Source organism: Athene cunicularia (assembly GCF_003259725.1).
Source record: "Athene cunicularia isolate RWA chromosome 18 unlocalized genomic scaffold, athCun1 chr18_part1, whole genome shotgun sequence".
Taxonomy (NCBI): Eukaryota; Metazoa; Chordata; class Aves; order Strigiformes; family Strigidae; genus Athene; species Athene cunicularia.
This window is the reverse complement of record NW_020799123.1, coordinates 9,308,705-9,319,990: the sequence shown is the minus strand read 5'-3', so window position 1 is coordinate 9,319,990 and position 11,286 is coordinate 9,308,705. Positions and strand designations below refer to the sequence as shown.

The following is an 11,286-nucleotide window of genomic DNA, read 5'->3' as shown; positions in this document are numbered from 1 at the left end:
TAACATACCCGTGCTTCATAACATGAAGATTCCATAATTTCATCACTTCTTTCTCTCCTTCGTTAACATCAGAAAATTCTTCAATTTGCTGGAGAGATAAAGGATTGTAAGAAAGGACAGGCAAAGAAACAAACCACACCAGAACTGCCTGTATGCTGACAAGTGGTGAAAGCACACCTAAATTTCAACTTATGCCACCTATACATCACAGGAATAACTACTGATGAAAATTCAGGCACTGCAGTCAAAGTCAGAAAAAGTGTCATAACACGTAGAGACCGCGCTGATAAATTACTTCCATATTACATACACACCCGTGTGTACTGCTGTGATACCAGCATCTCCTCTTTAAAGGAGAAAACCAGTCACAATGAAAACCTGTTAGGACACACCTGGACAGAACTAGCTTTGCAACTAAAGACATACTTGAAAATACAAACTTTGATTCCATGAATTTCTATTATTAGTGGCTCAGCATCACAGAATTCTCTACTTAAAATGCATCATTTTCACAACATATGCTCTGTTTGTTCCCTACAACAACTGTGGGCCATCTTTTAAAAAACACAATCCATTTAAAATAATTTTGTATAAATGGAATAATTACAGTAATGGTTTTCTCCCGTAGCCATTCAGGGTCCTTTTCATCCTCACTGTCTACTTCCATTTCTTGTGGACGGAGAGGTAAACACGTGTCACTGTGGAAATATAGCCGATTGTGCCCACTGCTGTATGTTCGCTGTTGTTCTACTTCTCCATCTTCAGATTCAAGAAATTCTGACATACTTGCTTTCGTACGCTTTGGCCTAGAAAGAAAAAAAAAAAAAAAAGTCAACCATTGTTATCAAATATGCAAATACTAAGAAATGTAATCGATTAACACAGATTATTCTTCTAAGCTCTATCTTGCAAAAATATTGCAGAGGGTGGGGGTGGGGTGGGGTGTGGCACAGAGAAATCACCAGCAGTGAAACAAACCCCATTAAAAACCCAACACCCCACACTCGACCTTTTGGGAAAGAATTAGGATAAGGCAGTTAAAAAGTTACAATATTCAGAACCAATCCCTCAACTGAAAAGGCATAGAAAAATTACAAATGAAGTTACCATCCTTCAATTACCTTTTTTTTAGTCAATAAATTGCTGTAGTTTAGTGATAGTGAAATTTAACACTGTTTATGTGCACCTACAGATTTACCAATCCGGTCCACATGCTGTATTACACAAATACAGATACACCTTGCTTTCCACCTCCTTACCTGCAAACAAGTATGTGTGTGATTGGAGTTCTTTTGACTGGTCCATTGCGACTGAAGGCAAAGCCAGGTTGACGATGGATATCCTGGGGATTTCCTGCATAGGAGCCATCATAACACTCATTGATAGATACATCTATCCTAGCACCTTTTGGATGATACTGAAACAGATAATTGCAAATATACTTAGCAAACAGTAACGGCAATACCTCAGGAAGTTTAAACGAGTATTCTTTTAAATTCTGAATACTTTCAGCATCACCCTATCAATAATCTGGCATAGCTCTAGTTTCATTTACAACACCCAAATAATTTTTAACCTCTAGTAAGATTATACTAAAGCTTCCTTGCTCTGTACCGTTTTATATAAACCCACTCAGAATAGAATTAATTCTAAAATTAAAGAAAGTATTAGCAAAAGATTGCTAACAAGCACCCTAGGAACTAGAACATTTCTAAATTTCCTGAAGCTTCAAGAGACTTCCAACCAAACAGATTACATTGCTTTCTACATCATATAATACATTAATGCAAAAGCAGCAGCTATAGTCAGAATTAATCCTCCAGTGATCAGCACCATCTACTATATATATTTAAAGAAATAAAAATCAATACCACAATATTTTTTTCCTGTGTAACATGCAAACATTCATAAAACCTTCAAAGGAAGCTGTATTTAGCCTGTAAATACAGTTCTACAACTTAACAGGCTAGCAACAGAATCACTGCATATGTAATATCTGTGACAGAGTGTACAGTGTTTCGTAGTGCTAAACTACAAAAAGATTACTTACAACATAATTAAAGATAAACCTGCTGTGGCAAAGTTTAAGATGTTTGAGTAAACTATACAGTTTCCGACAGTTCAGTGTGCACCATGGGCAATGCAAGTCATCTCGCGCTTCAGTCTGCTGTCTCGTGTTGTTGTTGTAAAGGAACTGATGCAAACGAAGGAACAAATAGTATTAGCATCAAATGCATTTCATTCATTAACTTCCCAACCCCCAAAACAGAGTTGGGCATCATTTCAGGAGATCTCTGCACTAACAGTAAGTTCTTGAGAACACTACATCAGCTCAGTGTACCGAAACACTGGTATTTCAAGAATTTTTTCCCCATAGGGAGACCACCTGTCCCCTTCCAGATGTCTAACAAGAGATGTCCTTTGTATTGTGGAGCATTGGACATGCCTCCAGGAAGATTAGTTTTCAAAAATACTTCCTGTAAGAAGAACTATGTGGAATGGCTCTTAATATGTGAATCTAAGCCCCCTTAAGGCATCCACTAAAAATCAAATGGAAATTTCCACCCAATTCAGAAGAGAAGTGAACATTTTAATTCCATGCAATATTTAGATTCTAGCTTTTCCCTCTAATGCTTATTTTCAATACCTGGTAAAATATTCGCAACTTTTGTCGAGGTTCATTTAAAACATCTCTCTCTTTTCTTGTTTGAAGGTCTGCCGGCAAGGATTCTTTCACAGCTGAAAAAAAAAAAAAATCACATTTCTTTGGTGAAGAGGGGAAGAAAAAACAACAAAACAAAGACACCATTTCTTACCCAAGTATGGAAGTGTGCCCCAAGAAGGGCACACTGCTGCTCAAGAAAATGGGCTACTCTAGTGTACTTTGACAAAGTATTTCCTATCAGCAACAAGGAAATCTTGGTGCTCAGCTTCCTTCAGAAATCTAGAGGCAAACCCACCATTTTAAACACCAGATGTATCTCCAGTTTTGGAGAACCCTTCAGAGAACTTAAAAATGGTCAGGTAAAGAGCAACATTTTTCTTACTCTGTTTAAGCAACCGAGGAGTTCTTTCGGTATAGCTAAAAGTTGGTGTGGCTGGGAAACAAAAAAGAAACACTGCTTTCAGACGGCTGCGTGGCACATACCTTTCTTAAACTCAGCCTCAGAAGCTTCCAAAGTCACATAACAGACATCAGTATGAAATGCAAGCAGCACACAAAATATTTAACTGAAACTTGAACCCTTAACTCTTGTGTCTCAAACACTTATTGTTTGCGTGTGTAATGGCACTGCTCAGTCATCTCTGGGCCTCTTCAATACATTTTAATCTCAGTAAGATGGTTTGATTCCATACAACTAACAGGAAACTCCACACATCTAAAGCAGGATTTATAAATCTACTGTCAGGAGAAACCAATGACACCTACTTCCTTCTGAATGGTGAAAAAGATGGCAAAAGAAGTCTCAGCTCTACTGAAAAAAGGAGCTCTTTTAGAGGCTGCACTTATATTTAATATTTTGGAGAACAGGGGAAATTTCATCCTCTTTCTGTATGACAAAGAGAGGAGGCCTGACACTTCAGCCTGCACCACATCAGAGAAATTAGAATTCCATGGCTCAGTTACTTTGAGCACTTTGTAATTACAGCAAAGCTTAAGCTGCCATATTTAGAAAGTCTTTGATGTCTTTATTCTACTGGTCTGCCTTGGGAAACATGCCAAAGTAAAATGACAACACCAAATTCATATACCCTTGGGAAAGATGCACTGGACCTTTTTCTTCTATCAGAATTGCTGATAGAAGTTTCCTACTATTTGTTATGTAGTAAACTAGTACACACTTTCTAGAGTTAGTCAACATACCGTCATTTCTTTGGCAAGTCTGAGCATAAAATCTGCCTAACAAATTACAATATAGGTCACCAAGAAGCTCTAAAATACAAAGAGGCCTTGTATGAGGTAGTAAAGAGAAAGCAGAACAACTTTAACAGTGAAAGTTCAAGCACTTCCCTGCTTCTGTAGCCTTTATTCTATTGGCAATTACTTCACGTTTGTGTGCATTAAGTGTCAGCCATTCATCCTGATTTAAGAAACCTAAGTGTCTGCAATCCCTAGCTCAGGTACAACATTCAATTCAGAAGACAGGAGTCAGTCTTACTTAAATATTCTTTTACTCTGTCCAAAGACAAAGATGTCTGTAGGTTGGCTGAGGATGTTAGGGATCATTCTAGACAGGGGCTTCTGCACAGGTAGGGTAAAATTCTTCTTGCTCTAACTTTTTTATTACTACACACCAAACCTCTAAAAACAGTGAAAAGAAATTACACCCTTAAAGTCTCACCAGAGATGAGCTACCATTGACACGTTTCCCAACATATACTACAATATAACGGCATAAAAAGCATGTTTGGAAATGCAGTATTTTTTTAAATAATACTCATTCCCTTGCTATAACTACTGCAGCTCCAAAATCTCAGTTATATATCCAACAAAATCAGACTGAAATATCATCGTGCACAAAGTCTCTGATGTGCTACCATAGATGAACCTCAAAACAAGCAAGACAACCCTTCACAAACAGTGCCTGGCTACACAGCCCAGACACAGCCTGGAGACAGAACCACTGCACTCCAGATAATAACTTCTATAATAGGGACCTAGAACTTTCCTTTAATCACACAGTTTCAGCCTAGCTACCAGTTTGGAAATACTGATTACTCTGAAGTGAATCGGGCGCCGTTCAAGAGACTAGGTATGTTCACAGATGTTTAAACAACAGGAGCAGACTGTTGTCTTCAATACAATTTAAGTTTTCCAGCTGTCCTTAGGCCTTACTTGCCAATGTTCCAAGCCAAAGTTACAAACAACTGTGAGCTAGACAAAAGAAAGATAGTATCTAGGCCAGCCTCCACTGCCACTTAGGAATCAAAGGGGAGTTTCAGATTAAATATGACCCTGAGACAGGAAAATGCTATTAAAAAAAAAAAAAAAAAAAAAAAAAAAAAAAAAAAAAAAAAAAAAAGGACACAATGGTCAAAGGTGCCTTTTCCATCTAGTGTCAATAAGTTTTTTTAGTAGTAGCTTTTTTGAGCTAAGCTCTGGGACATCAAGGAAGAAACATGGTTTTAGAAACATATTAGCCAAATTGCAATTAAGCAACTATACTAAATTATTCACAATTTTTTATTTAAAAATATAAAAACTACATTAAGCTTAATTCCTTGATATAATTATAATCAAATAGCACGCTACCTGCTGAGTAGCTACATAACTGTGAAGTTTTTCAGTTCACCAAACTGCAGTATACAATCAATTACTCCCCGCTCAGCAGTTATTCCAGTATTTTGTGAGAAGATCTAAATAACTCTCAAAGGACAAAGTCATGGGTTGTTTTTCATATCAAAACGCTATCTTAATACTACAATCTTCTGCAAAACATCTCACAGCAAGTACACGTCTGTTAACGTTTTTACATGATGCATGAATTCAAAGAACGTGATAGCATCTTTTTAAAAATCATTAGGGGTCAAACCTTATAAATCCATTTAAATTTTCAAGGTAAGACCCAGCACTGATACTGATTAGCTAAGCTTATGTAAAGGGAAATATTCTCAGAAAACTATCCATAAAGAAATTGATCTGAAACACGTACTCTTTAACATATACCTACAGAAATGTCAAAGGATATTTTACAAAGTTTTTCTAAAATAGTGCTGAAAATCACCTATGTAAATTTAGGATAAATATTTTATATTCAGCAGCTTCACAAGACAAGCTTTTTAGTAGCAGTAACGGCAGAAGGAGCAGTTTCTAGACATTCCAATAGCTCTCGAACTAACGTGTTTAAATGTAAAATGGGCTTTATTAAGGGAACAGATTCTATAATTTTAGATTTGCAGTATTATCAGACTGCATTAATGTTTTTGGCATTATGTAATCTGTAAAGTAGTGGATCAGATTACAATGGTAATTGCATTAAATTTTCAATGACACTGTAGCCTCCATAGAAGTGCTACTTACTACATTAAATACAAACCAGGCAAACAAGTAAAAAGCGAAATAATTGTACCCTACTTAAAAATGTTTCCAGGAAGCAAGGTTAAACAACTCAATTTTAAACAGTCCATCCACGACTGCTTTTAATGTGTTACATATTTAAAGTTACGATAGATCAAAATCTGATTACAAAGTTTGACAACATGTAAACTCGTTTGGAAAGAATGTACAGGAATGAACTTGCAGAAGGAAACAAAACCAGTTACATTTCAAATGATTAAAAATTCTGAACTTGAAAAGCATTTAGTTTTAAATTACAATGCTCTAAACATTAATGAATGACTAGGGAGAAACTAGTTCAATAATACATACAGATTAATTTACATACAACAAATACAGACTTAGCTCACACTGTAGTTATAGTTTGCAAACTTGCTATGTTTTTCTCTTACCTACACAGAACTATTTTCAGACAGTACTAACTGCAAGCCTGCATTCTATCTAGACAACCTCAGACTGCCCAAAATGAATAAAAGCAGAAAAATCCTTTAGGCTTAAACAGAAATCTTTGTTCAACTTATGTGAATATGCAGAAAATGCAGCTAAATAATAAAAATATATATATAGTGCTTCCACCATGGGACCATGCCTAGACATCAAACTATGTTTCAAGGAGATCAGTGCCAGTTAATAAGCATTCTGAAAGAACCTGAGTTACCTTTACACCACAAAAGTGCTGTGTAATGTGCAATATTTTAGAGTTTGTCACATTTTGCAGTAACATTTTCCAAGAGCTAAATATATCATGATAGACAAATTTTTAAACTATTTTCACTATAAAGCATTAAAAAGTTATTACTATATATCCAAATACCACCAGAACAGTAACTGTAACAGTAACACCACACAACCCTTAGAAGTCCTATTCACAGACTTTCCTCTCTTTTACATCAGAATTTATGAGTATTGTATATAATTACTTCAATATTATCATGACTTCAAAGACCCTACTATTTTTAGCTTTTAAATTCACCTTAAAACACATACAAAGTATGGGATACAACAAAGCCTATTCGAATTTTGCATTTTCATGTTTAAGATTATAAGCAGCTGCACCAGTGTGTCAGGAACCCTGAAGTACAGAAGTGCTAAGCAGATCATTATTCAGAAGCAAAACCAAAGTTTGCTTACCTATAGTCTGAGTAGGTTTAACAGAATTGGGCTTGTTTTCTTGAGGGAGGCTTTCAGAATTTCGTGTTGCAAGAGGTTTAGCTATAGGAGCTGTAGACTTATCATTTGTGTCTCCTGTCCAACGAAGAGTAAACTGAAGTGTAGGTCCCTGAGAAAATGTTTCAAATGGAGGCAATCTCTGGTGGGGGGAACAAAAACAGTCGTGAAAAAACACTGACAGAATGGGGACAGATGTAATTTTTTAATTACGTGAAGTCCTTGTGCTTTCAACAGAATTATATACATTTAAATAAACTACCAAAAAAAAGCTGAAAAAGATGGCTATGCAGTTTCATGCACATTACTGAGCAACCACTTCATGCACATACTGTGGCACACATTGATCTTTGTGGAACACTAAACAGTAAGCAGCATGGGCCCTGACTAGAAAGAAAACAGCACTTACAGCCTGCTGCCAGTGTATTTCTCTTTCTACTCATACCTGCTCCTAATTCTGCAGTCCAGTATTGTATATTAATACATAAGCTTTAAAAACTACATCACTGTCTGCTGTAGACATGCTATTTTAATATTCCCCTGTGGATGTGTTATGTTCCACTTGCTTATCAAGATAGTAGTAATAAAGAAATAGAAGAAACGTGAGTCAGTTCCAAAACCCCTATTATCAAGTATCATACACTAAATTTATCAATGAAGATATAGAATTCCATTTTAATAGCTCTTTATTATATGCAGGCCTCATTACTTTACAGAGATGCTATCGCATAAACAGAAAACCAATGACAATGTGCTTATTGGATCTGGGTGATAAACACATTGGCCATGACTATTTTCTCTTTTCTTTGGGGTAGCACCTCCAGCATGAAAATCCCCTCTCATTCTCCCAACAACAGAAAGCAACCTGTTTTGGTTTCAGCTGGAAGAGTTAATTTTCTTCCTAGTAGCTGGTACAGTGCTGTGTTTTGGATTTAGTATGAGAATAATGTTGATAACACACTGATGTTTTAGTTGTTGCTAAGCAGTGTTTATACTAAGTCAAGGACTTCAGCTTCACATACTGCTCTGCCAGCAAGGAGACTGGGGATGTACAAGAAATAATTTGCCTGATTCTAAGACAGGAATTCAGAAGTCACTGAAAGAGACAGCTGACATACCAACAGTAGGTTAACATCTGTTTGTATCAATGATCTAGTGTAGCCAAAGCTTTCCTAAACCAAGAGCTAAGTCAAAACTTGTGTCCATACATCCTGAAAGACTATTAACTGTTCAATTTAATCCACATTCAGGAGAAGAGCCATGGACTGCACTTTGCATTGTGTTCCACCTTAATCCAGATTATTTTCAAGTGAAGACAGGTCTTTCAGCTACTGAAACAATCCATACCTTTCCATCAAGTATTGTTTCCCACGTTGCTCTTTTCTTGCTAATGGGACACTCTTCCATTTCTTGCATGGCCACTTCATATTCCCCATCCAGAAGTTGCAAGCGCCTGCCCACAGAGGATATGGATTAATTTTAATTATTTGTCTATTAAAACATAGAATTTATTTTACAGTGACTATCCTTCCATGAAACTAAAGGCAGATTTTCAGGAAATTTATTTGGCAACTCAGTGGGAATCTTAGGTAAACAATACCCGTAATAAAAAAAGCTGCCTAATGCCAAACAATACTGTAAAAACACCCATTCAAGTGATGCAAGAAAAAAAAAAACAACCAAAAAAACAACATTCAAGAGATGCAAGAAAACTACAGTTAATACCAAATTAACACTGTGATGGGAATCTTCCTGGGAAGAAACAAAACCCAAACTGAATGACAACCCCTCCAAATCATCTCTATTCCTGATTTATTAGTAACTCCTCTGCTCTAGCAAACCAATATATAGCAACCCCGTATCAGGTCTCCAAAACAAAAGAATTTCACCATTGTATCAGAACCATGTCAGATGTAACCTTAAGAGGATTTCAACATAGTAAATTTAAAGTATGATGTTCTCAAAAAGCAAACAAAAATCCAGCTTTACATAGACCAGAATGAGCAATTCACACGTTAACCAACACGCTACATATTTTCTGTCCAAGAGAATAAGATGGCCAAGTGTATGTGTTGCATATGACTCTCAAACAAGACAAATGAAAAATGTTGTCTTACAAAAATGTCTAAATAAAATATCCAGTTGAATAAGAAAAAAAATTTCTATATTTCTTAGACTATTCTGGCTGAGGTAAGAAAATTTTAAGGCAAACTTTCAAGTTTACCCTGAAGTCTGCCAACTGGTCAAGATCTACACTTTTTCTCTCCAGCTCTTATTTCATTCAGGTCAGATTTGGATCATCTCAGGTGACCAGTTTCACTTTCTTTCCTATCTCATCCTGCTTCCTCCTATGTAGCAGTCTGTTCAGTGATGCTTGAGAAATTCTGATTTCTACTTTATTTTGTTTTATTTTGTTGCAGTGAATCAAAGGTACGGTCTCAGGAAAATGTTTCATGGATAAATATGCTTTAAAAAGACATGAACACAAATCAGCAAGTAATATAAATTCACAATACAAGCTCAGTTTCCCAAGATAATTTTTTTTCCTTTTGAGACTTTACTTTCTGAAGCATTCCCAACAACAGATCATAAGCTACAGAAGCATCATTCAAAATAAACGAGTTGTTGCTAAGTAGATAAATTCCATGCAAATGTAGGCAAACTGTTACACAGTATGAACTTGGGAATTATGTCTTGCAGAAAAAGGCTGCTTCTGTCTCTACACCCTCAGTATTCTACAGTGAGATATTGCAATAGGTAAACTACAGCCTACCTTTTCCTTTTATACATAAACTATATTACAGCAGATGTATCCCAGCAGAATAAAGTTATAAACGCACCAAGCCAGCCATCAGAAAACTTTCGTTCTCTTTCTTGACAGCATCTTGCAAACCACTAACTCAATTTACTCTATTTAGAAAAGCTTCAAAAGGTAAATAAACAAATGTATAGATCGAGAACCTATGGCCTTAAGACAATACTTTTCTTAGATCTGCCCAATATCCTTTTCTAGGCCTGGAGTCTGGGTAAAATAACTTATTTTTAAATTCCTCCATCAAACAAAAGATCGTAACTTCAAGAGGCTAACATAAAAGAACAGTTTATACTCTACAAAAATCCACAAATATTAATGAAGTTAATAGCTTACATTTTGAAGATGGCTTTTCACATAAAGTAAAATTTTGAAAAATTCCTTTAAAAAAGTACTGATTTTTATGCATGATTTAGTTCTGCTACAAAACAGACAGTGTCACTTATACAGCAGCACGGCTGAAAATATCCTAGCTTATGTATCATCACTACAAACCCACCTAACGGTTCATATCATGTTTAGTATATTAAAGTTCTCCGGTAGAACTCAGTAATAAAAAAGAACAAAATATTGTCAAGATTTCTAAGAAGATAGAGATTAGAGAAAGATGTTTCTTTAAAAAACCCTACTCAAGATATAAGACTTCTAAAAATGTATTTGGATAAATCACCATCTTGTCAGATTCACTTGGAGCTATGTTTTAAGCAGCTTTTTCTTGAAGATATAATTTTAATTTTTACTAATTACCTAGATACCTACCTCCACCTGGGATCGACACTTGCCATGGACAGAACACTTATTTTCTATACTGTATTTTGAGTATTGCTGGTATAATCATCTTCTGCAGGACAAACAACTACAATGTCCTTACCAGTAAACGGTATGCTACTTATCTTCTGAACTATCTGGACTGCTCTAAGCTACACCTACATGTGAGTTTATCTGACTCCACCTTCTTTCAAATATATTAAGTAGTGTGAAGATAACAAATATTAAAATATTTCATCACACAAACTCCATGACAGAGTAAGCCTACTGTGATTTTAACTACTTGTTATTTTTCAATTACTACAGAGAAATCAAACATCTTCTTTAGGTGCCAGCAGAATACAATCTGTGACTACATCAGCAAAAGTCTGGGCATGGAGAAAATTATGCCACTAAATAGAATGTAAGCAGTAAGCGTATTTCAGATGCTGCTTGTTTGAGTTACTTTTTAATTACTCTGTCACTGAATTTTAACAGAACC

The 11,286-nt window shown here is 35.8% G+C and overlaps 1 protein-coding gene across 1 annotated transcript in view; it reads right to left on the bottom strand.

The window, feature by feature from the left end:
* SUZ12 (SUZ12, polycomb repressive complex 2 subunit) overlaps positions 1–11,286 on the bottom strand; it is a 29,945-nt gene that overhangs the window by 5,091 nt on the left and 13,568 nt on the right. The window contains exons 8-14 of the mRNA XM_026861201.1: positions 8,573–8,678; positions 7,190–7,367; positions 2,648–2,739; positions 2,051–2,194; positions 1,260–1,417; positions 608–806; positions 9–88 (exon numbers count right to left, since the gene is read on the bottom strand). Of these exons, the coding sequence (XP_026717002.1) occupies positions 9–88; positions 608–806; positions 1,260–1,417; positions 2,051–2,194; positions 2,648–2,739; positions 7,190–7,367; positions 8,573–8,678 (957 nt within the window). The remainder of the gene's footprint in view (positions 1–8; positions 89–607; positions 807–1,259; positions 1,418–2,050; positions 2,195–2,647; positions 2,740–7,189; positions 7,368–8,572; positions 8,679–11,286) is intronic.